The following is a 25,601-nucleotide window of genomic DNA, read 5'->3' as shown; positions in this document are numbered from 1 at the left end:
AGGGCAGTTTGGAAGTGGCTTTCTGCCTGATACCCCCCCATCCCCTCGCATGCAGCAACAATTACCAAACAGCACAGCCTCCAGGATGAAACGCCATGGAGGGAATGGGGGGAGAGGTAGCTTTTCTGATTTGCATCATTTTTTCAGTGCAGTTTAAGATTTCCAGAAAATTCTAGAGAAGGGGAGGGGTAAAATGGATAAAGGATAAGATGGGTTTCAAACACAGCCAACAAGCAAACATAATTTTGAACATCTCTGCCTCTGAGTGAAATGTTCTTGGCTCAGTTTCAAAGGTGCCAGGAAATTCAAGGGGTTGCGTGTCTCTGAAAATAGGTCTCAGCATGCCTTCAACAAGGCGATCAGAAAAAGGTGCCAATTTTGAAAATTTCAGCCTAAATTTTTTGGATTACGTAATTTCCTATGACCGAGCACCCCCAAGGAGGCTCAGGGATTGGTCTAGAACTTGTCTTTCACTCCACTCATTGCCTGAAGTGAAAATCCTCGCCTGAAGACAAAACCCATCATTCTGGCCATAGCTTTCAGCAGCGCTTGGACTTCATTCCAGCTGAGTGGTCCCATACGAGTGACTCCCACCCTTTTCCTCCTGCCACGCTCCCTTGTCCAGGATGGCATAAGCCCATAAAGGAGCATCTGGAAACCAGATCTCCACACAGCCTCCTCCTCCACCCGTGTCCCAGCACACGCCATGGTTGACACGTGTGCAGCACTCAGAAACCCACGCAGGGCGGGAGAGTAGCCCCAAACAGCCAGTTAATTAAAGCAGCAGAAACAGCTCCAGCACAATACTCAGTTAGGACCTTTTGCAAAGGACATCCTGTGGTAATGTTTTAATTATTTAATTGCTTAATTAGTGTTAATTGCATGCAGCAGGAGGTCAGAACTCAGCCTGAAAATGCTTGGCTGGCCAGGAAATACTTATCCAGTCCTTCTAGAAACCCCATGCTAACAGCAGGCAAAGGAGATACTTCACACCCAGCTGTGACCATGGGGGTGGCAGGTGAAAGAAACTCCTGGAATTTTCTGGAGCAGAGGGGGCTGGGAGGCCAGGGCACACAGGGGTGCCTGCTGTGCAGCAGAGGGGTTGGTGTGCTTCCCTGGCTTCGTAGCCAGCTGCAGGTAAAGCTGGCACAGGCTTTCCCTAAATATTTAAACTGGGGGGGTTTCAAGTCACTCTTTTAAATATTTGGGGGGGGGGGAGGGGAAGAAGTGTCTCTATATTCATTATAAATTAGATGATTGTATAAAAACATACTATTAAATTCTGCAGATGCATATTGCATCACCTACATGTATAACACAATGTATTGTATAATTTTACATATAACTTATTCACACCTAATATTTTATTTAATTTGGGGGAGCTAAAAAACAACAACAACATACAAATCCACTCTGATATTTTGCATTGCCAAAAAGGTTAAAGCGCCTCGGTACGTGAAGCCGGCGGGCGCTGGCGAGGGCCGCGCGGAGCAGCCGCCACCGGACCGGGACCGGGACCGAGGCGCCCGGGCCCCAGGCGCGGCCCCCGCGGCGGCGGCGCCGCTGTGCTCTGGCGCCATCTGGTGGCTGGTGGGGTCGGCGCGGCGGCGGCGGCGGCGGGGGGGTCCCTCCGGCGTCGCCGGGGTGAGAAAATAGGCGAAATCCGGCAAATCGGAGCGGGCTTGCGGAGGAGGAGCAGGAGTCGGGGAGGCACGGCGCCGCCTGGCTCTGCCGTTGCCGCCCTGCGACCCCGAAGTAGGCCGAGTGGCCACGTGCAACCTCTGCTTTGCTTCGGGGTGTGTATGGGGTTTTGGGGTTTTTTTTTTTTTTGAGGTTTTGATATATCAACCCAATAAAAACAGGAGTCCTCAAAATGAGTGATGCCTTTTTCTGGTTTTAACTTTTTTTGTATGTGTTCTTTCCTGTGGATAAACTGGCTGTATATAGTGATAAATGGTTGCAGAGCGAGTGGGACTGCATCTTCTGGCAGGGTGGTTGCATTGCCCGTGTCCGTGAAGCCCTTGAGAGTTTGTATCAAGCATGGCAGATCATCGCTAGCTCGCGCTCTTTGAAACTGGTTTTCAAATTCCTGCAAGCATAAAGGATTGTCCAGTTACGTCTTAGAAAAGGTTTTACAGCACAAAGCTGTAGGGAGGCCTCATTGTAAATAGAAAAATTGCAAAATTGCATGACACAACATTTAATTAGATAGTATGAAGTGCCTTTATAAACCGTGAAACCTGAGCTGACTTATTAAGGGAACAATACAATGGGTGATTCATTGTTCTTCCTTTGCGTTGTGTTCCTCCACTAGCCCAGAACATGCAGCCACTCTCAGTTTGTCTCTTCAGTTTGGCGAGTTCTGTCTCATCGGGGTAACGAACTTCCCAGTAGGAACGTCAATCATTGCCCTCAAACAGGCATAAACAGGACCGTTCCTCTGCCTGTTATAAGCCCTCTGCTAATTACAGCTGATAGAGATTTTCTTTAGCTGAAAGAAACAGAAGCGTTGGAGCAGAGAAATGTGAGCTATGCCTCTGCTGCTCCCAGGGAGCGCTATTTGTCCCAGGTCACGCAATGCTGTGGAGTCACAGGATGGGACTGTAAAAGGCCGTAAGTTTGTTACAGGCTCTCTGTTGGAGAGGTGCTAAGACTCAGCCCCAAGCCATATCAGGATACTATATGAGACACTGACTGCATGTGATGCCATATAACCTTGATTCAGGGGGCACCTGGGTGCTTCTTCCTAAGGAGCAGACAAATATTGCAATGCTTTACCAGAAAAACGTATGGGACTGTGCAGGGGAGTAAGAAATAAGAGTTCCTAGGGCAATAGTTACATACTTCACCTCAGGCATTTGTTCAAAGGATCAGTTGTGCCTTTGGTGCAAGTCCACTGCACACCTTGAGACTTGTTTCTAATTTTTGCTAAAGCTGGACATGACCCCTCCACGCCTTGTAAGAGGTTAAAATTCAAGCCTGATATTTCTATATGAGATACTTGGCTCCTCTCAGCCTCACTCTTTTCTCATAATGACTAATCAGCATTAGTGTCATTACCATTTACACTGGCCCAAAGATTGTTGGGCTTCTCGGAAGACATCATAGAAATCAAAAACATTAAACCTGTGAAAAATTAAGAACTTTAACAAAATATTTTTTCTGCTGGATCAAAACTATTATGTGATTCTACTGAGTAATAGTATTCCACCGTTACTGTAAGAAAGAGTAGCTTTTGCTTTTAAGTCTAGAGAAACTTTTGAGTCTAGGCTGCTAGCTTTGCAATCTCTGTGCAAAGCACTCTGCAGACGTATAGAAACGTGGAATTCTGTATCTAGATTTCTGTAGCCTTTGTCTGAAACCTGGGCCTATAGTTTACAATTTGGGCTTAGATTTACTAGATTTATCTTTAAGGTGAGCCTACTGTCATTAAAAATACTCTGTGAGTGGTAGGTACGCAGTAAGTATGAAGGAGAGAAGATTCAGGACATCTTCCACCCATCTTCCTGCACAGGATCAGGCAAAACTCTCCTCACTTGCAAGAGGTTATGCTTTCATGAGTTTGTGAATGGGTCATGTCTCTCAACCCTTACAGGAGAGACAGCAGGTTTTGGGTAGGAAGGAGTACATTTAATACAGTGTTGCAGCAGCTGTGCTCCTCCTGCAAGCTCGTATTCATTCCTCCTAGAGACCAGAATCTCTAGGAGCGCTTCTGAATTTCCAGTAGCTGTTTGCTCCATTATCACAAAATCGATCACAGATGGTGCTTTTGATGCTGGCAGTTTGGAAAAGTAATCTCTTGGCTTATATCCTGAACACATTTGATCTGGAATCACTGAGCAGAGTCGTGACAGCCCATCATCTTGACGCTTTCCTGACTATAGCTAAAAGTTTGGGCCAGTGTGAACACTTTCCTTTAAATAGCAAATTTCAGCCTTAAATAGTCACACTTTGCCCTTGCTGTTTGGCTCTCATGCATACCAAAGACTTAGCTCTTAGCAACATGAAAGCCCATCCTAATTAGCCTCTGTTTAACAATACCACTTTGTTCTGCTCTCAGAATGCCAAACTCCTCCTATAGGGGAGGAGGAGGAGGAGGGGAACGCTTCATTTCAAGCCCAATGCAGTTCAAGATTCTTTCTGTGAAATAACATTTTCTACTTTGAAGTATAAAGTAGTCAGTTACATTAAACCTGAACCACTCCTATCAAACTAAAAGTCACACTTAAGAAATAAAAAACCTTTAACCAAATGTAGCCCAGTGTGAGCACAGAAAACTGCCATAAGACGTTCAGGAATTCAGTGATGGCATATATATTTGACATACATGGTGTATGCTAGTCATAAAACTTGTGTATAAGTGGTCAGCCGGTATAATTTGTTCCAATTTGTCAATCAGCTGGAGAAAAATGTGCTGAGGAGATAGTAAGCCCCCATGAAACAGAGCAACTCTTACACATATAGATAAGCTCTATCTCGCATTTGCAGTAACGCTTTCAACACCTCACAACACTTTCGGTACTGAAAGTAGCTCTGTTCCAGACTATCCAACTTTTCAAAGGGAAGTAAAGTCTTAGCATACCTGACCCTGCACTGCAAACAGGTGCACTGTTTCATGTCTCACCACAATGCTAGTATACTTTCAGATGATAAAACTTCCCCCATCTGTTACGGAATTGCTTCTTTGACCCACTGTTAGGAAGTATTCATGAACATATAAACAGACACACAAACACAGAAGAGAAAGCAGTACATCCTTTTACTGAAGCCTTAAAATCATGGGCATAACAGTGTGACCATCCTTGGTTTTTTTTTTTTAATGGAAGCCTCAAGAGTCATTTGCAGAAAGCATCCAGAGTGATGTAACTCCCTAGAATAAACAAGATTACACATGCAGATCTGCCCACTATAAATGCCAATGGCTGTCAACGATCATTCACATATGCAGTTTTGCATTTGGTCTCTTTTTATGCTACTATGTATAATTTCCTTCATCTTCCAGGAAAGTCTTTGGATTCCAGGAAATTCTCCAATCTGAAGCCTTCTGAAAATATGTAAAGTGACAAGGCCAGGCTACCTTTGTTTTCAACCCTTCAAGAAAACTATTTACAATGTTTCACTTACTACCCCTGAAACTTTGACCTAATTTCCATCCCACAGACCCACTCCCCTTAGACATTATTATTCATGATAATTAAGACTGTATGATGACCCCAAGTACGCCTATTTGGTCTGAGTCATAATGTTTTGTGGTTGTATAGAATCCCCTGTCATTTTCTGTCCATCATGAAGTTATGCAATCAGCATGCTCACATATGCTCAAGAAGGCTTTATATCTTCTAAAGTAAACAAAAGAGCCCCTTCTTGAAATGGGTTAGTTGCCCTTTGTAAAGGAAAAATTCTGTCATCATATGGCATACATTCCAATCACTGCACAGAAGTATAAGGCAACCTGAAAAAACTTGCTGAAACAGCTTTGCTGAGGTAAGGTTACAAGTCTGAGTGGATATTGGAGCCACTATAAATTGGCATGGTCTTGGTCTTGAGACGTTTTATCAGCAAAGCTTTATTTTTCAGATCTCTCTGCCCATAAAGCCCTGGAGGCAGGGACTGAAATTTGGGGAGATATTTCTACCGTGTTTTGTTTTTTCAAAGTCAGTGGGATGCTGGGTGCGGGTATGAAACATATGTCGGTGGATCCCTTGACCTGCTGCCCGATATGGATGACAGACAACTCTGTAGAGTTGTTATGTTAGCCTCAGATGACAGAGCTCAATGACTGTGTGCTTAGCCCATCTGGGGTCTGCATGCGGGCTAGCTGGCTGAGGTTCTTTCTTGATAAGACTGGTGAGAATTATCAAATGTCACAGAGAAAACTGTAGTAGCTCCCCTGAGTGACAGAGTTTGCGTTGTACTTTTATCACATGGTTTACCGTCTTTGGATACCCAGATATCAGCAAGGACAGAAGTGGCCGAAGAAGCTGCTCTGCTGCTGTGAGGAGAGCTTTCTACAGAGATTATTTTCTCTCCCTCTGTCATCCAGCAGGTGGGAGGAGATCAACACCAACAGTGAAATATAGGGTTACTGAATGGATTGTTCCCAAGGGAAGCCTGATTTGCTTGTGCAAAGCTCCTGAGGGCATATCCAGTTGCCCTAATTTTAATACAACTATCCAACATCCTCAGGGAACATGACAGCACCATTTTTTACTCTCTTGGAAAGAAAGGGTCTCTCTGAATTTGATATCACATATCAATGTTCATGGATCCCAGCAAAAGGATCCCGCTCTTGACCCAAGAACTGCCCAGCAATGTCTGCATCTAGCAATCTCGCTCCCTGCCCTGTGGCTTGTCAGCTGGGCTTACCCGACTGCTGTCAGCAGTGGGGGCAGTGCAGATGTTTCCTCATCTATCTGGAGCTCTTCACTCCTTTCTTCCCCATCAGTTTTAGATATTTCTAAGGTTATTTCTGTAAACCTGAGTTCTCAAGACATCCTCCAGAAAAGAGCTGGACATGTCCTGAAAAAAGATTAATTATTTGCTCAAGTCTAGCGGAGGAGCTCTACCAGAAGGTGCTACCTTGGCTGCTGAGCTGTCCATCTGATAATGAACTTTGGTCGTTTTTCCTTATCACAATAATGGGTCAAGGGCATTGAGAACATCGAGAACTTAAAAATTGGGAGAAAAAGAGAGAGAGAGGTGACGGACCCTTTATTAGGGGTGTGAGAAAAACTTCAGCTGATGATTAATTATTATACCTCCAAAATGGTTAATTAAGCACCCTTAATTGCTTGTATTTGTATAGATATACCTTAAGAAAAAAAAGCTGCTGAAAATGTAGCTGACTCCAAAAGTATTTTATATGCTGAGATCATCTTTGGCTGTGTTAAATTGTGATAGAATATTTCTCCCTAATAGCATGCCCAATATTACAACAAAATGTCAAGTGCCTTTGAATCAAAAAAGCAGCTATGGCTTTTCTTCTGAGGAAGCAAAACTCCGAACTGGTACTTTTACTCCCAAATTATCCTTCTCTTAATTTTGTGTTGTTCCTTTGGAAGGATATAAAGGAGAAATTTAATTCCCTATTTATAAAGACAACTATGCAAAAACCTCTGAGAGCGTTTGGTGGCATAGGTGTTGTGGGAGTCAAATTATGAAAGAAGCAAGATTTACTTGTACATTGGAGCCTAATTTGGGCTTCCTTCTGACTCTTATTTGACTCATTTAGGATCTGTCTCACACAGTTGGTCACAACACATATTTCTGTTATGTAGCAGAACGTACCTAGTTTGACCATCAGAGTGGGATTATCTCACCTGACTTTAGCTACCCAAAAGTCAGGTAACTGGTCTAAACTATCCATCTATCATCAGCAGAGACAAGGGAACTCATTCCACCTTTTTAGGATGGAGTGAATCACCACCCAGAGGGGTCCAGTTGGAAGATGGAGTTGAAAGATAAAAGAATTAAGATATCTTTGTAGACAAGGAACAGCTAATACCAAAATGTAGTTACTGGGCTATAGATGTGTGTTTGTCACATGAAAATGGAACAAACCTCCTTGTCTGCAGCACTGCTAAGAGCGGAATCAGTCTGTACATGAAGAGTCACAAGAAATTGTGTGGAAGACATTTGCAGCTGGGGCCTTTGCTTAAATTGCAGCTCACTTGATATATTTTTTGTCCTTAAATTTCTGAGCTTAGCTTCTCATTACCAATGTCTATTATAACAGCTGTAACTGAAAGTTTTGATAGGATTGACTGGGATTATTCTTTGTCTGGAGAATCATTTTTGGTCTCTCTCAGAACAGAAAGTCTTAAAAATTATGGTTTTAAAGTTCATTGAGCTGGATGTTGTTGAGCTGACGTTTGTAGTCAGTGTAGAAATATCTGATAATTATACATTACAACATTACAAAAAGTCTTCTTTTAATATTTCTTTTGAAAATGTCATTCTTCAGGGCTATGTCCTTACTTAACTCTATTAAATTCTTCACAAAAAGCCTACTTAGAAACTTTCTGAAAAGAAAACGTACTCTTCAGAAGATATCATGGCCATCCCAAAGTCTTTGCAGTCCACGATGGGGTGATGCCTACTGATGCAGAGCTTTGCTATATAAGATATATATGAATATTTGATGAAGTAGTTATTTATTCCATTTATCTGTAGAGACAGAAAGTCTTTCTAATGCAACTCCTCTTAGTCATAGAAAAGATTCTGAAGACCATTTGGCACCTACCCATACCTGACCCCTTGGCATTTGTTTTGATCATGTATTTGTTGTGGGACTGCTACTGAGACAGCATCAAAATCCAAAAGGAAAAGAAAGGAAGGGAAAATGTTCTCTGCTCAGGACACCATTGTATATTTTGGAATTATTAATAACTCAGAACCACAGGCTCCTGAATGCATTATAGCTCAATATACTAAATAATAACAAAGCATAAGGTACCACTGGGGAAGAGGAGTTTTTCGCAGACCACTGAATCAAATTAGAGAACAGGATGAGGTACTCTATAAGCACGCTAAAACTGAGGAAGAAAGGCTCAGACAGAAAAATACGAAAGGTAACTGGAAGCTGTTTCAGAAGAGTTCCTAGATGAAAAAAAGCACCTCGGTTTCATAATCACAAAAGAGAACAACATTGTTAAAAAAATCCATCCTGAATCAATGTGTAAAGTGAGGGCATAGTCCGAAATAAAAACCATACATAGCAAATGGACAGAAGGGGAAATATATAGCAATCAATATAAATTAGATGTTATATAATATACAAAATTGACCAAAAAAAAGACAATAGAGGAAATTCCTTGGCCGGCAGGGCTTAAGACAACAAAATGAGTTAAGAGTATATTAATAACAAAAGAAATTTTAACAAGGGTACATGCTGTAGCTTGATGGAGATAGTAAAATTGTAATGTTGCAGCAAAGACAGAAATATTCAATAAATATTTCTGTTCTGTATTTAGAACGAAGAAAGATGATGCACTTATATCACATGGGCTGATGAAAAAAATTTCCACTCCATTAGTGACTAGGAGGAATGTAAAGTGTTTACTAGGGGTAAATATTTTAAAATCAGCAGGTCTGGATAGCTTATGAATACTAATAGAGCTTATTTAACTGATCTCTAGCCTGCTGATATTGATATTTATTAAATCCTGGAATAGTGAGGAAATATCAGAATACTAGATAAGCGTTCTGTGGCCATACAAATGGCAAATTCAGTAATCCCAGTAGAAGTGTGCTAGCAAGCCTAACAGCAGGTCAGGATGAAAATATTAACTGATATGAGAATCCTCTGACAAAGAATGAGAAAATATAGGGATGTAGTTTCTATCATCAAAATAATCTTGACAAATTACTGTCAAGAATAATTTAAGTACTGCCACTCCTGCCATGAGCAGGAAGATGACTAGAGGAGCTATTAAAATACTTTCTAGCCCTATCTTCTGTGGTTCCGTGAAGAAATATTATAGAGTAGCCACAAAATCTACATTACATAAATAAAGATTAAGCTAATTGACAGACTTAAAATATGGCTATCAACAGAGAATCCTCACTGGACAGGAATGAAGATATGTACAAGATGTGAATTCTGGTTGATTCTATTTCTTGTTTTCTTATTGAATGCTCGGCATTCAGATCGGCGACAGTGGTGGATCTCTGTACCTGGATGGTGCCCGTTCACTGAGAGGAACATAGTAAAATGGGTTGGTGAAGCATAGAGAAAATAGTCCAGCCAAGTTTGTTTACTAGACGTACATTAAAAAAGGATAAAGCCATTATATGTTAACAGCGCTTTCCAAAAGTCATGGAGGTGGTATTAGGATGAATGTTAGATTCAGTGCTATTCAACATTTTCACCATTGCCCTAGAAGTAAGTATAAACTGACTGCTGATAAAATATGCAGATACTGCGAAGTCTGCTGGAATGGCAGGGATGAGGGGAAGACATTTATACAGAACAGGCTGGGTCACCTGGCAGATCAGATCTGTTCAAGCAAAAAGCCTTTTACTACAGCCAAATGTAAAGTTATGCGTGCGGGAACCAGATAGGAGGTTAGGAGACATGTAATCAGAAACTCTACCCTGGAAAAAAGGGCTCTGAAAAGGATCAGGGTGGTCAGAGTATGCGGTAGTTTCACTCCAGTGTGATACTGTGGCAGAAAGGATGAAATCAATCCTTGAATGCATAAACAAGGGAATAGCAAGTAGAAGCAGGAAGGTGTTTTATTTCCCTTTGTGGTACTATTGAGATTAATCACATGCAGGATATTATTTTCAAAGGTTGTTGAAATGCTGAGGAAGGTGCAAAAGAAGCTTTATAATCGTTCAAGATCTAGACAAAACGCCTTATTGTAAAAGACCCGTTTAGCTTACTGAAAAGGAGTTGACTTGATTAATGGCTTGATTAATGAGTCGGAACTGTGGGAGGAGTAAAACACTAGCAGTAAAGGAGTAGACTAAGTCATACCAAGGACTAAGGGCAGGAATTTGAAGCCAGGCAAATTCAAGTGAGAAATGAGGCACACAAGATGATTAACCACTAGAACAAGCTAACGTGGTGAATTCTTCATCTCTTTATGTCTTCATATCAAGAGTGGACATTTTTCCTGTTGGCCTACAGCCAAATAAAAATTGTCAGGCATGAGTTATAGCATTTAATACTGTAATATCTCTGTGAAATTTAAAGGTCTATGATATCTAAGCAGTCATTCTAGGCAATAGTGATCTCTGAGATGCATAGTATCATGCCATAGGAGAGCAGTATATTTATTAATTATTATGATTATGTCAATGAGCTTTAGCTAAACACGCAACGTTCCCTGTGTACTGCCCTTTAAGTGCTGCCATTTAATGATAACAAGATGAATTAAGCCTGCCAAGATAACTAATGAAATAAACTGGAGGACTGTAAAAGTCCAAGAATGATTTTTCTCTCCTTATTTAGATTTTCCAGCAGATGGTCACTTCACCAGTTAATTGCTGTAATACATGTGAAATATCAGTTGCTGGGTGACTTTTCCTCTCCCTTTCTTTGTTCCTCCGCCTAGAAATTTATTTCTTTAGCTATGACATGCACCTGTAGTAAGTAAGTACATGTGCACATCCCATTCAGACAACCAGCTAAAGTATTTTTGGAAGACAAATGGAAGCTGAGATTCTGGGTAGGAACCAAAAATATCCCACAGCCATAGAAGACAATGCCTTTAAAGTTATTTAGAAGCTTGAGTAAGCCGAGATCACTCGCAAAAGTGATGCTTGATGTTTTTAAGACTTGAGCCCATGAGAACTTTCATACTGTGCAATCCCAAAGCACCTGGGAGCACTTCATGCCTCTAGGGCAAAGCATGGGCGCTACTGATAGCATGCAGCCATTCAGAACAAAACAGTTTAAGAGAGAAAGTGATGAATCTCATCACCAGTGAAGCTCTGAGGAAAATTTGGGGAAGCAGAACAGAGAAGGGCAGTGTAGATAAGTTGAATTTATAACAGATAGTTTATCTGACAGATTTAGCTGCTTCTCTTGCTGCCTCAGTACTGTTTGTGAACAGCTTTCATTCATCTCAGATGTTTTTGTTATCGAAAAAGCTTTTGGCCAGTGGAACGTTCTCGAGCAGTTCATTGTGAATATTTGATACATGAAAGTAAAGAGTCAAACTGTGATTCTCAGCTCTGAATTGCTTTTATGTATTCCTTTGACTCATCCACTTTCCACATCATTTGAAATCTCAGAGGAACACTTTTTCAATTTCATTCATACTACTTAATTGCTCCCAACCTTCTTCATTTATCTCTTTTTATATTGTAACCCCTGTCTTTTCCATCATTTTCCCCCATCCATTCCCTCTCAATGGTTTATTATCATTGCTTGACTAATTTTTGAAAAGTGTATTATAAATGACTTGGAGCAGACACTTGTCATTTTACTGTTGTGCACAGCACTTTGCATACATGTCGTGTTGTATAAATAAAAACTACAGCTATGGAAATATTTAGTCTTTCAACCATTTTGCAGTATAATATGTGTAAAAGACACTATATAAAATAGAATTATTTGTTGTAATTATCCCATCTCTGGTACTGACATTCAAAAGCATTTTAGGTAGATCATTTGCCTTCTCTATTCTCTGTCTTAATTTATCAGCTAGCTCAGAGTTACAAAATGTGTCAGTGAAATGTTAGCGTCGAGTTGTGTGGTGTTACAGAAATCTTTAAATTTTAACTCCTCTTTGCTTATCCTGCTTTCTGTTGGCATATCCCAAGGCAAATTAGCAAAGGAAATACGTTGCCTGTTGTACAGATGGGGAAACAAAGACGCAGAGGTGAATGTGAAGGCACTGAGAAGGCCTGAAGCATGTCTGTGAACAGAACCCAGGTCTCCTGGGCTCCAGTCTCCTGCCATTTTTACTGGGCAATACTTTTTCTCAAAATAGCTTATTGGATTGACTTGGATTGCACATGTGCTTTTTTCTATAGCAGCTTGCCCCTCCCAACCGTAGCATTAGTATTTTGTTAAACCTGGCAAAATAGCAGAAAGCCGTTGCCTCCAAACCCTTCAGCAGCTGTGATTTCCATATATGTCTTTGCTTTTCTTCTGCCCAGCAATGAATCCAGAATAGAACGAATGAGGGATTCTTTTATTTATTTTGATTAAAAACTCAGACAAATACAGGCTTACTTTGTCAGGCATCAGTCATGCCTCTGGTAGATCTCGCCTGCTGCTCTTCCCAAAGGAAGCATCGGGCTGTTCTGTTCTGAAGGGCCTGCCTGCTCGCTAATCCGCGTGCAGGTAAAGCTGGCAGGAGGTAGGGGGGGATACTAGTGCTCTGCTGAGCAATTTATCTGTCAGTCCAAAAAGACAATCTCTGAACAACACCCCTGAGGAAACTCAAAAGCTTTGACAGTCTCTGTGAAAATGTCTTGTTGGGGCCTTTCTTCTCATGCATATCGTGAATGATTTTCACCTTGTGTGAGCGAGAACGCTGTGAAGGACCCTGGGAATGCCCCAGGCGAGGCGCTCCTCCGCAGGCTGCCGTGGCAGAAAGAGTCTTTCCTGCCGGGCGCATCGTAGGGTCTCTTAGCAGAAGTTTCCTAACCACCATGTTTAGTTTCAGAGTCAGGCTCTCACTAAGCCATAAGGTATAGTAGGTACCTATTAGAGAAAAATGTCTTGAAGAAAAGTGAATGACTCAAAATTAAATACTCATGCAAACTTTATTATTAAAATTTTTTTCTAGAGGAAAGACTATGGTGTGAGTAAAGAAATGATTTCTACAATCCCAGAGAGTACGGCCAGATTTTTCAAAAATAGCTCTGTGTTCCCTGGGGTTTTGTGCCCAGCTTGAAACATTTTGAGGCCAGTAAGACAGCACCTTACCTGCACAGACAGGTACATGCTAAGTCACACGGGTAGGTGTTTGGAGAGCTTAAATTTTGGGCATCGATAAGTAAAGAAGCTGTGGAGACCTAAATCCTGCCTTAGTCCCTTTGTGAATCACACACGTACTCTGTCAGGAGTGATGAATATGGCACCGGGGCCTGAAGCCATAAAAAGAACCCAAATGTCTTTTGAAAAAGCCTACAGGGGGAGAAAAGCCCATGCCACAAGCGAAAGAAAGAAGAGAAGAAACTATCTGACCAGGAAGTCTCCTCCAGCTTGAAAGGATCATGTCTGAACATTTCCTTTGTGATTTCTCCAATAAACCAAAACAGCAAAGGCATTGAAAAGCTATGGCTTGTGTTTGTTCTACCTCCACCAAAAAGAAAATGAGCCAAAGGAAGTGATTTTCTTGCTAACACATGAAGATCTGTGCAAGCTACATGAAAACAAAGTAGGTTTGTCTGACCTGAGATGGCGTGTGATCTTTGCTGTTCTTCAAAATGCACTTTCTACTTCAGGGATTTGCTGAAAATTTGTCACCGCAGTAATTGGGGGCCTCTGAGAAAAAAATAAATGAGTCTCTAATTACCTTATGAGCTTCAAGATTGTTCTTTGCTCCTCAGATTCCTGACAAAGAAGCCTGTGTTTTGCATGTACATCTGTGAGGCGTTTATTAAATAAACACAGAGTATCTTCTCTCTCTTCCGTTTACTCAGAGACTTGAAATTCCAGATTAGCTCTGTGATCCAGGACCTCCTCAGGCAAACGGGAGAGAAAAGGCCAATACTCCCCAAGGAGGAAAAACCCCTCATTTCAGCTGCTTAGAGACTTGCTAGGTTTTAAACGATTGTGTTGAAGTTTTCCATGATAGGTGTCTTCTTCAGTGCACTGGCTGGCTGGAGTCAGACTGCACCAGGGCTGAGGAGAGAACGAGGAGTGTTATCAAGTGCAATTCCAGTTTCATTTGTCAGCAGGTAGTGAGTGAGGCAGGAGATTAGGGGAAGGGTGATTTTGTGAGTCAGGTGGTTAAACCCTGCTCTGGAAAGCTGGGTCCTATTTCTGGGTCCTCCATTAGTGCCCAAGGCATTAGCGTTAGGCAAGTCACTTACACTGAACTGGTAATGCTAATGTAGGTTCCTGATTTTCCAGTTGCTCCTTTTTCTAGATTGGGCCTTGATTTACAGCAGGGAATGAACATCCACAGCTGGAATGTGAGTATAAGGAGCCAAAAAAAAAAAAAAAATCCTCCAGGGGAAAAAAAGATGCTACAAATCTCACATTAATGATTCCTTTTGACCGTAACATAGCTGAGCTTCAAACGCCAGTCTGCAAAGTGAGATCTTATCGCGCTGGGAATGCCTATGCATGCAGCAGTATTTGTGACGCGCTCAGACACCAATGTAACATTAAGGAGTCCCTGAAGAAATAAGTCATTCTTCCTTGAGCGTAACAATTGTACCATAAATAAACAGTGAGGGAATAAGCCCTGCCAGACTCAAGGTGGATGAGTGAGGAACCAGCTTGGGTATTTCTGTGCGGCACTCCTTGGCGTGCCCAGTTACAAGAGTGAAGTACCAAGCACATATGACTATGCTACTTTCCAAGAGGTTTCCATAAGGTCAAGTGATGCTGCACCCAGATGAATAAATCCTCCCAGAATGAGACAGGATATCAGACATCTGAGCTGGCTTTGAGCACACACATGGAGGAACCAGACCAGCAGCTATATGTGATCTTTGTTTTTTCAGATAAAGGCAAGGCATGCGTGACAGGATTATGAGATCATTATTAATAAGATCAGCTGCATCTCCTGTGCCTGCTTCCAAGTGGCTGCGTGGGGGGGACTAGAGCATACCTGGGTCATTGCAAACTCTTTTCATTTTGAAGCTAGCTTCCTGCACACAAGTCTGGATGCTCTGCAGAGAGCAGCGCTTGCTCCCAGCACAAAGCCGAGGAGAGCTTTAGCCTGCCAGTGAACTCAGGACTGAAGGGCAGATGTAGATACCCCTCCCTTTTGTCCTCAAGGTTCATCCTGCTCCTACTTTCACCATATTATAATCTCAACTCCATTAGCTTTTTCTCTTCTGCTACTACCTCAGACTAAGAGAAACAAGCTGGAGGGAGAAATGATAGCTTTTTTAGACCAGCTAATATGGTTGGAGAGAGTTGAATAAGCTTTCGGGTGTACAGCACCACCACCAGGTGCTCTCTCTGACATTTCTCCCTCTTGCCTGTCCCCTCAGTATAGCGTTCATCTCCATTCCCCTCACCCCTGCCTCACTGCCTCCTCCTTCCTCCCTTCTCATTCTCGGAGCCCTTTCCTTTCTCCTCACCTCCTCCTCCCTCTCTCTGGTTGCTGTGAGTAGATAAGGGAATACAGACTTCAGTATTCCCTACGTGTGTTTTTCATTTACTCCGATCCATCTCTGGCTGTTGATTTCTCCTTCCTGTAGGTGAGTATCTCTTAGCTGTCTTCTTCCTTTCTCTTTGACCTTTCCTCTGCTCCTTGTAAAGCATTCTCCCCTCTCATGCTGTGAAATGTTCATGCTGTCTCATACTGTGAAACGATCTCTCACGCTCTCTCTAAGCGTTGTCCTTAGTACTCTCGAAAAGATGCTATTTCACAATAAATACCTAAACACTGCATCAGACTGCTGTCCTCTGTATCTGTCTGTCAGATACTGTGTTTTAAAGGTGCTGCTTAGAATATCAAAGATGTCTTAGCGATCTTAGCATTTTCCTTTTCAGCTCTGTTGAAATATATGTAAAACAACTGTTTTTAAAAAATAAAAATAAAAAAGCTTGAGGTCTCCAGCACTTGCAGCGATGTCCTAGCTTGTACAGCTCTGTTGCTGAGATAGGGCTAGCTATGCATGATACTCCATTTCCCCTTTAAAATGCTCCATCTTTCTGATACTCCAGCTCTTGCAGTGATATTGTGTGATCAGGTGACTCGGTGACAGGCTGGTTTGCTGCATTGTGGCATCCTCGGAGGAGCCAGAGAGGTTTGTACACAGGGCTCTCGAATAAATGCTCATGGGGAATGCCAGTCAGCAACCCCAGCACTCCTCGGTTATGCAAAACTATGCAAAGCCTCTGCTAGATTTTCTAGCGTGGAGCATCTGCTGGCCCTGCAGTTTTGGGGCTGAAGGAGCCCTCTCGCAAGAGATACTTGCCTTTGAGAGTCGTTGTGGCCAGACATCTTGAGAGTCCTTCGTTATAATTGCCTCTGGCCTGCACACATCTGATGTTGCCTCATCACTGTGGCCATATATTATTGATATCAAAATTGTTGAGTCATAAAACGGAGGTTATAAAAACATCCTTATTCTGCTAGAAACATTAGCTCATCATTTCTGGTACTACAGAAGGCAGGAGAGGCCAGGAAACCTGGTGCCTGTGAAAACGAAAATGTGGACTGCATCAGAAGCCTGGAAAGACCAGAGAAGAGCCACAAAGTCAGAGGCTAATTAGGAAAGAGAGCACTTTGCTTAAACACCAGTCCCCGGGCTCAGAATCAGGTGTAACTTTGTGTCACTTGAGGTTGTCACTTTACCTGACAGTACTTTGATTTCTCTCTCTCTAAAATAACAAATGCAAAATTCTCCTTCACTTCCATCTGAAGACCGTAAGGCACTTCACAGGTATTAACTAGTTAACCCTCACTCCAGCAGCCTGTGCTAAGTGAGAAAGCTACAGTTACCTCCATTTTTCAGAGGGAAACGAGAGGTACAGAGGGGCTGTCGGTTTGCTTGTGAACTCTGGCTCAGGATGGCAATCTGCTGATTTCTAATCCTAGACAAAGGCATTTTCTGGTGTTCTCATGCTGCAGAATAAAAAATGCATGAAGAGAAATGATTTTAATTTATTTTACTATTTATGCTTTAAATGTATTTTCTTTCTTCTCTTCCTTGGGCAATTTTCTGAACCTGAAGAGATCTTTCTGGGCGGAAAAACACTTCTTGCAGAGATTATGTTTCACTATTTTAACAGTGCAGCTACGGACAAATATTTCTCTTGACAGTTGTGTTTGATTTCCTGCACTGCAGGGATGTCCGGTCACCGTCCAGATTCAACAGCAAGCGCATGAGGGTTATATTCCTTAGCTGCTTGGGGTTCTTTGTTATGGATTTCTTTAGAAGAGCAAGTACAAAGGACCTGTAGGACGAATTCACCAACCAAAAAGCAGTACCACACCTTGTACCCACTCAGAGCAAATACCTCAGGCCTTTTGAGAGCTGCTGGAGGAGGCTGTTCCCGCCGCACCACCTGAGCGCCCACCGAGCGGCTGCGGCGTGGTGGCAGGGACACCCGTCCGCCCCCTGCCCCAGCGCTCCCGGTTTTGGGCTCCTCTCCCCACCTGTTGGTCTCAGCAGCCCCGGGGAACCGCCCCGGGACGCGCCGGCCGCTTTCCGCAGGCGCCCCGAGCCGGCGCGCTGCCCGGGGCCGCCGGCTGCGGACTGAGGAAACTCGTTACACCTCGGCTCGCTGGGCGCCGTGCCAGCGGCGGCCGCGCCCGGGGCGGAGGCTGCCCGGGGCCGGCGCGGAGCCAGGCCGGGGCAGACGGGAAAGAGTTAAGGGAAGGTGGCGGGGAAGGCCGGCTGTCGGGAGCGAGCATGTGCAGACCGCACCGCATCCATGCTCCGGGTTGGTGTCACTGGCACGGTTAATCTCCCGCAGCCGCCGCCAGCCCGCAGGACACCGATGGACCCCGGTGAGGCGATGAGCCGCTGAGCGGGGGCGCGGCCGGGAGGGCCGGGGCGCAGCCGCCGCACCGGCACCGGCACCTGCCCCGCGGCCCCCGCGCCCGCCGCCCCTGTCCGCGCCGCCGCCGCCGCCGCCACCGGTGGGAGCGCGGCGCCCGCGGCGGCCTCCCCCGCGGGGCGGCGGGATGCGCTGCCCGGGGCGGAAGGAAGGAGCCGGCGGCCGCCGCGGCGCCTTTCGGTTTCTGGCGGCAGCCGGGGCTGCGCGGCGCGGCGCGGCGCGGGGCGGGCGGCGGTGCCGGCTCCGCGGCGGGGTGAAACAAAGGCGGGCGGCGGCGGCCTCTCGGCGCCCTCCCGGCCGCCGGGGAAGGGGCCGGGCCGGGCCGCGCTCCGCGCAGCGCGGGGGGCCCGCGTGGGCGGCCGGCGCCCGGGAGCGGGGCCGGTGAGCGGCCGGCGCGGCCCCCCCGGGCCGGCCCTGCTGCTGCCCTGGCGGCGGCGGCGGGCGAGCGCCCGCCCGCGGCGGGGCGCGGCTGGGGCGGTTTCCGCGGGCCGGGGGAAAGCCCGGGCCCGGGAGATGCTGTGGGGTTTGTGGTGCAGCGGCACTGGGGGATTTTCATTGACACCTGGGGCTGGTGTTCACTGAAAAGTGCTTCACTTATTTATTTATTTATTTTTAACAAAGTGTTTAGAAACATTTTTTTTTTTAAATCCATTTCAGCAAAGCTGCCTTCATCCAGGAAGTGTTCTTCCAGGAGAGAACAATAAATATCAGACAGTTCAGAGGTTGCAGAACAGGATTGGGGGGAGGGGCTGGCTGTCATCCTTTCCGTATGACTTTCTGCAACCCGGTGAATTACTTATGTATGCTATGCTTCTAAGAGGTCACAAACCTAAGTATCCTGATCAGCTGAAAATGAGTGGTTTTTTTTTTTTTTTTAATTAGTCTCAAGACGTTTGTTCCATACCATTTTTGGTATGGAAAAATATTTAGAATAACTGAATTTTTGAGAAATGGAAAATCAGATTCTTTCCATCTCTGATCCTTTGCATAGGATTTTGAAATTTGTCTCTAGTGTTTTTTAACAGCTGGGATGCTAGGCAGTTAGTTCTTCCTCATCGTTTTGAGTTGGAGTGGCTTCCTAGAGAGCTTTTGGCATTGCTGGTCCAAAACTACCAGGGAAATACAAGCTTGGTAAGGCTCCTAATTACCTAGCAGGAGCAGTAAAACTCTATCAGAAGAAATATTTCGTACTGTTCTCTTTGTTGACAGGATTGTTCTGCTTCCTTCTTAATTCTGAAGAAAAATCAGCCCCTGCAGGAGCTGAAATTTTTTGCAGGTGGGGTGGTAACTATTCTGTCACTGCCAAAGCCATTTATGTTGGGAATTTGCAAGAATAAATTGCCCAGAAGTTGCTCAGAGCAGTGTTCTGTGGTTTCCAGGAATGCAAATGCATTAATATATATGTATTGCATTGGTTAGGGACAGGGCTAACTACTATTTTAGGGTAAATAGGAAATCCCAGAAGAAAAAAAATTCCTAAAATTATTAGGAAACTGAAAAGGAAGACTTGTTGAAATGGAATTGTTAATGCTAGCAGCCGCTTTCGGCTAGAGCTGAGGAAAGCCCTTTAGGATGTACTTAAGTTTGTGCTTTGGACACCGTGATACATGTGGCATATCCTTGAGGTCTTCCCCAAATCACAGTGCCTCATCTCAGTGAGATGGCATTACCTACTCCATGCAGGGATGTCAGTAATGCCCGTTCTTCTGTTTGTGTTGACAACAGCTCACGACTGCGGATAATTTAAGATTGTTCACTTCAAGTTGAAAGTAGGTATTTCTTCCCTGAGTGGCTTTGTGCATGTGTCTGGCAGATTTTATAGTTGTTCTGTGTCCAAGTCGCTAGTTGTGTCTGCATAACATCTTGCTGAGGGTCTGGCAACATGTCCATAACCATGGTCAGTATTACTGTTCCTACTCTATTGCTGGGTGAAAACGGAGGCGGTAGAAAATGAGCAATTTGCTCCAGGTTAGTGATGGAGTAGTGCTGAGGCCATGTTGAGTGCCAAAGTAGCATCTAGAAATCCCAGCTTTCAGGTGCCTTCTCCCCACCTTGGAAGTGTGTGGTGCGTGGGCATGGATACGCAGGAGGTTGGACTGCAGCCACATATGCCCGGTTCCTCCTCCCAGAAGAGAGCCCCGGTGAAATTAGAAAATAAATGACTGACCTATTTTGTAAACAAAAATGGCTGATTGCATGAGCAGCTCTGTCACCAGAGTTCAGGCTTTGACATTCTTGTTGTGAAGTCCTATGACAGGCTACAGAAATGGTCAAGGAGCTAGAAAACAAGATTTCAGAGACTTACGGCTAGCTTATTGACATGTGGGTTGAGAGTGAGCTGTATCGCTTCATATCTATGGAAACGATACCTGACAGTAAAGACTAGGCGGTTTTGCTGATAATGTCATAACATAACTGCCTAGCAGTGAAAGACATACTTAACCTTGAAATTAGACACAAGTTTCTGGTTTTGAGTGTAACTAAATATAGGAAGTGTTTTTTTGGCTGAAGTGGTGGGCTCAACGTTGTTTGGAGTCTTTAAATTGGGATATCTTTCTACAGTCTGTACTTTAATTCAGCATCTTGGAGAAGTTCTAAGAGATGCGGATGCAGGGATCACTTTGGCCTCTAATTTGTGAATCTGCTTATTCCTTCCCTCACATCAGGAGCTGTGGAGAGAATGAGAAGTTTTGTGAGGTCCTAAATGTGCTTGTAGTACCTGTGTGTTTGAGTAAGACAATGACTGTACTCAGTTCTCATGCTTCAGGGCTGCAGCGAGTCACTGCATTGTGTGCAGGAAGGACATTTCCTCTTATTGCATAATTAGCCAGATGAATTTAGTTCTTTGCCTTCCTCTGAAGCATTAGAAATTAGCCACAATCGGGGTCAGAGCACAACAGGAAGGAGGAGGGCTGGGGTTGGGGAAGAAGGAGAAGAGGTTGTGTATTCTTCTGAGGGGGAGGGAGAAAACGGAGCTTTTTGCTGCCATTACTTGTCTTAATGGTAAGTCTTGTACATATCCTCAGAATCATATTTATTACTGAGTTTGGGACTGGGAAGGCCACAGACTCTGTAGGTTTTCACCTTCTTCTGCAGCACGGGATGTGGATCGTCTGCTAAGGGTCCACTGTGTGAGTCTCGTTTAAACAGTTCTTTGCCAGTTTTCTTTGCTGTATTGGTGGTAGTTTGGTTTCTTGTGCTCTTTGTTCACGATATGTAAATCTAATTTCCTTAAACTAAAGGATTTCTGTCCTTATCCAAGCTACTGAGCTCAGTAGCGAGGGGACTACGTGAAATTCAAAAAACCATGATATGTGGGAGATCTGACAGGATAAGGCAAAGAGTCCCTTCTGTTCTTAAACTCTTTAACGGTGGGAAAGCAGTTCTTCCTCATGGAAGATGAAGGAGAAAGTATCCTGAAGAAATACCTACAAAAGAAAAGCTTACTATTTGTGAGGGGGTTTAAAGGGTAGTTGCATGAAGGAGACCTACTTGTTCTGATGCTGAAACCATAGAAGGGACATTCTGCTGTTACCATTTGTGCATTAGGATTTTCTGTGTTTCTGGATTGCCTTTAATAAATGACATGTTAAAGGAAGTGAAGTGAAGTTTTTTTTCTCAGTGTCAGGCTGACTGCTGTTACATGGTAAGGCAAGAGAGGTAACAGCGTGGCTAATTAAAGTGCAGCAGCTTTCCATTCCTCTTGGGCTACTAATTCTGTGGAAAATGGGTCAGCTACTTCGAGAAATTGTTTGCCAGCAGCAGGCAGGAAAAGCTTCTGCTCCCACTGCTCACCTTCCTGTTGTGGAGAGTACTGCCCACTTCCATAGGTGGTTGCAATACCTTGACACTATTTCTGATGCGTAAGCTGTTCCTTGCAGATGGGGAAATAACACCCAGCCAAACAGAGCAGAGGTCCCTGCTGCCCCATCTGCTCCTGTGAATGAAGCAGTGTCCTACAGAAGTGTTCCTAGGCTGGATCTGAGGCAAATGAAACAAAGTTGAATGATATGAATGGGAGTTGCACTTTTGAAAGAAAACCTATCTGTTACGAAAGGTGAAGTATAGTATTTTTCCTTACTTGTTCCAAAAGAAGCTTCATCATCTGAGGAGCTAATGTTGTCCTATGTAAAGGTATTCACTGTTTGTGGCTATGATTAGTGTGAGTTTGTAAATCATCCCATATTACTTCTCGCATCTGCTTCCTGTATGTATTTTAGTGTTCTCTGATGATTGCATTGCCTGAACGTATATTAGCTCTGCAGGCTCGGTATAGACTGGATAGGGGACCAGAGGGCTGGTTTGCCTTATACATCAGAAATAAACTGGTCTGTTTTTCACATTTATGGGATGATACATGAGGCAGGAGTATCCAGATGGTTTCTGAGCTCTTAGGTAAAGGTACTTGTGCAGGCGACCAGAAAGAGTCCTGACAGAGAGCCAGACTGGGCAAAGGCTTTGGCTCCGCAGGAAGAAATTACCAACATCTGTGCCAATTCAGAACAACATGCTCTTTCTGGTTAGTTGGAGTGCTGCATTCCTGCCCGTAAATGATATGCCCAGTAATGCCTACTGCAAGCCAGCTCCCATGCACCTTGCAGTCCAGCTGAAAAACGTGTGGAAGAAACTTATATGCAGGTGTGCACTGTGTTTTAACATGTCCTAACAGGCTAAAGAAACGCTAGACTGCTTTAGAAATTCTTGTTTGTAGGAACAGCCGAATGAGAATGCCGATCTACTGCTAGTTGAGAGATGTCTAATTATTAGTCTATATAAAAGAGAGAAACATTTTATGTTATCCTTTCTTTTGTTCTAGATTTTATCAGTGTCCGTGCCTAAGAGTTTGCCACAGCCTTATTTCAAGACTCCCCCACCCCCACAGACTTCTGTCAAAGCTGGATTAGACGCAGAGACAATCTTCTCTACCACAACTGCACGCTGTCTTGCTTTCATTGCGTAAGATCAGAGCTGTAGTAGGCATTAGATAAGCATCGATTTGCCAGCATCAACTGGCAAAGCTGTTGCTTGACTCCTTCCTTGCTGGATCTCTGCTCTCAAGAGTAGCATACATTGAAGGTACCTTTTGTGAAGGAGTCTGGGGAGCGCCGTTCAGTCCCATTCGGCGGCCCGCTAGGAGTGGGAAGGAGATCGTGACGTATTTGCAAAGGGGGAAAGCTCTCTCGAGCGTGAAGAGCTGTGACATAGCGCTGTGTGTACTGCAAAGTGCCTTCTGGGGATGGGGACTCTGTTTTGTTTTTGTGTTGTTGTTTTTCACTCAGGATACATGTGCAGAGAAGGGTCAAACTCATTCAGCTCTACTGGTTTAATCTTGGCTGAGAACTCTTGGCCGGGGGTTGTGGCTGCACAGAGCTCTAGACGGTGTCGTTTCTCACCGCTCATGGGAGAGCGTGCTGGATGGGTAGGACTGTATATTTCGCAGTTCACTCCTCTGCTAAAAGCTAGATTTGCACAGCCCACGGGATACTCTTTGGCCCACATTTTTTTTTTCTTTTTGGTACCAGCCAAGGTTTATGATAAGGATGTTTCAAGTAATTTCTAGAGGAAGAATTATTTCTTTGTTTTGTGATTTGTGGCATTTTCAAAATGTGTATAGAGTTTTCCCTCGTGGCATGATAGATACCATGTGATTTGGTTTATTTTGATCCAGCAGTTCTTTCCAAGGCAGATCTCCCAATTAAGCCTTTAATTGGAAGTGCACTTGCACAAGAGCCGCAGGATGTAGGGCACCGTTTATAAAATGCTCGAATATCTACCAGAACGAGAGGAGCTGCCGTACAGGTAACGTAACAATTTCTTAGCAATATAGGGCTGCTTAATACTTTACCATGGAGATGAGATAATGTGTTTCTGAAACAGCAGCTTCAGTCACTTGAGCTGACAGAGACTAGTATCGGGAGCACTCCGGGCACCTGAGCCATTCATATGTGCAGTTGAAGGCAGAGGTGCATGTATGAAGAAGCCAGTTTATTACATTATATTAGCATGTAACTTGTGCATGTGCAAAAGATCAACTTCCAGATTCCAAGGCCTCCTGTTGGATAATTATATCCTTGTGGAAATGATACAACCATCAAACTGAGGTATTAATGGGGTATATTGCTCACCGTAAAGGCAACTAAAGGCCTAATTCTTTCCTAGATGAGCTGGAGTGTAATTAGTTTTTCAAGGATTGGATCAATAAGTAGAACAATGCTGACTTCTAAAAATGTCGTGCATGTACATGCATTTGTTCTGATTCCCATCTGATTGTCATGGTAAGAGCTCCAAGAGCTGCAATAATGCTTAGTACATTACTACAGTTTCAAGTTGGGGTATGTTACTTCTTGTTGTAGGGTTCCCCCCACCCTGGCAGCTATCAGACACAGAAGACAGGAAAGTGTCATATTCTGATGGGAGAAATGTAATATTCATGGTTTGAGATTTTTGATTTTTTTTTTTTTGTCTGGAAAACAAGAACTGGACGATGTCCTGACAATGATTAGAATTTGCTACGCTTTGGACCGGGCTTAGCAGCGTTTGGAGTACTACAAGGCTGTGAATGCTAACACCAGCACTTCCATAGCACCTTCCATCTGAGAATCTCTCTATTCTTAATGAATTCTCACTGTGACTTTGTGAGGTGGGTATTATTAGTGTCATTTTGCAGACAAGTAGATAAAATAAATTGCTTGTGTAAGCACATTCAGCACGCCAGGAAAAGTGAGAAGTAGAATTCAGGAACACTAATGTTTCAGTCTGTTCTTGAGCTACTGTCTTGTATTTTGTGTTGCAAGAAGAGACTAAAGGCATTAATTGTGTGTGTGGTTTGGTTTTTTTTTTTTTTTTTGGTCTGGGTCAGGAAGCATAGAAGTGAGATATTATTATGCAGCATATGTAAGTATGCATGTGATACTTGAAAAAAATGGTAATCAGATAAGTTGCTAGGCAACAGTACCCTGCCTTCAATTACCAAGAAGCCGGTGAGTTTGCTTTCACAATTTAACATGTGTTCTGTACTCCTTGGGAAAGCAAGTGTAGGTGGAGTTTTGCGAAATTTGCTCCTTTTAACTCACCTACTGCTTAACTGGCATGTTGTGAGGTCAGATTTGACCCCAGATTTAGAGCAAAGTATTCACAGAACCTGAAATCAACAGAAAAACACTAGATGAGTTCTTAAAAACAAAGAAGTGTTTTGACTATAAGTAAATAACCATTCTGGCCCGCAAACGCTGCTGGGCTAGTGCAGTGACTCTGCGCTTTGGTCCGTGGCTCTTTGATGGCTCTCCAGGCTATGGAAAGAAGTCTATAGCTTGTCCTTGGGAACGTGAAAAGTAAGAAAATGAGTGAGATTTTTATGTGAAAAGGTAGGTGGCAGGGATATATGGCAATCTGTGAGAAATCTGAAACATTCACAGTGGCCAGTTGGCCTGAACGTTTTGGGAGCCAT

General features: G+C 43.8%; 1 protein-coding gene across 34 annotated transcripts in view; it reads left to right on the top strand.

The window, feature by feature from the left end:
• Positions 1–15,709: 15,709 nt before the first annotated feature.
• The window catches only part of TMEM229B (transmembrane protein 229B), a 37,508-nt gene continuing 27,616 nt past the window's right edge, over positions 15,710–25,601 (top strand). For 11 of the 34 annotated variants that reach the window (XR_693252.2, XR_693251.2, XR_011141517.1 and 8 more), the window contains exons 1-4: positions 18,736–21,157; positions 22,036–22,211; positions 22,971–23,953; positions 24,630–24,794. Coding sequence is in view for 1 of the 34 variants with exons in the window: in XM_068946213.1 (XP_068802314.1) it covers positions 18,029–18,104 (76 nt within the window). In the remaining 33 variants the exon portion in view is untranslated. Of the gene's footprint in view, positions 15,844–17,874; positions 18,105–18,723; positions 21,158–22,035; positions 22,212–22,970; positions 23,954–24,629; positions 24,795–25,601 lie in introns of those variants that run through there. The other 23 variants (XR_011141522.1, XM_068946213.1, XR_011141528.1 and 20 more) reach the window with 22 other exon arrangements.

The sequence above is a fragment of the Struthio camelus genome, chromosome 5, assembly GCF_040807025.1.
Source record: "Struthio camelus isolate bStrCam1 chromosome 5, bStrCam1.hap1, whole genome shotgun sequence".
Taxonomy (NCBI): domain Eukaryota; kingdom Metazoa; phylum Chordata; class Aves; order Struthioniformes; family Struthionidae; genus Struthio; species Struthio camelus.
The sequence above is the reverse complement of the archived record's forward strand: the minus strand, read 5'-3'. Positions and strand labels throughout refer to the sequence as shown.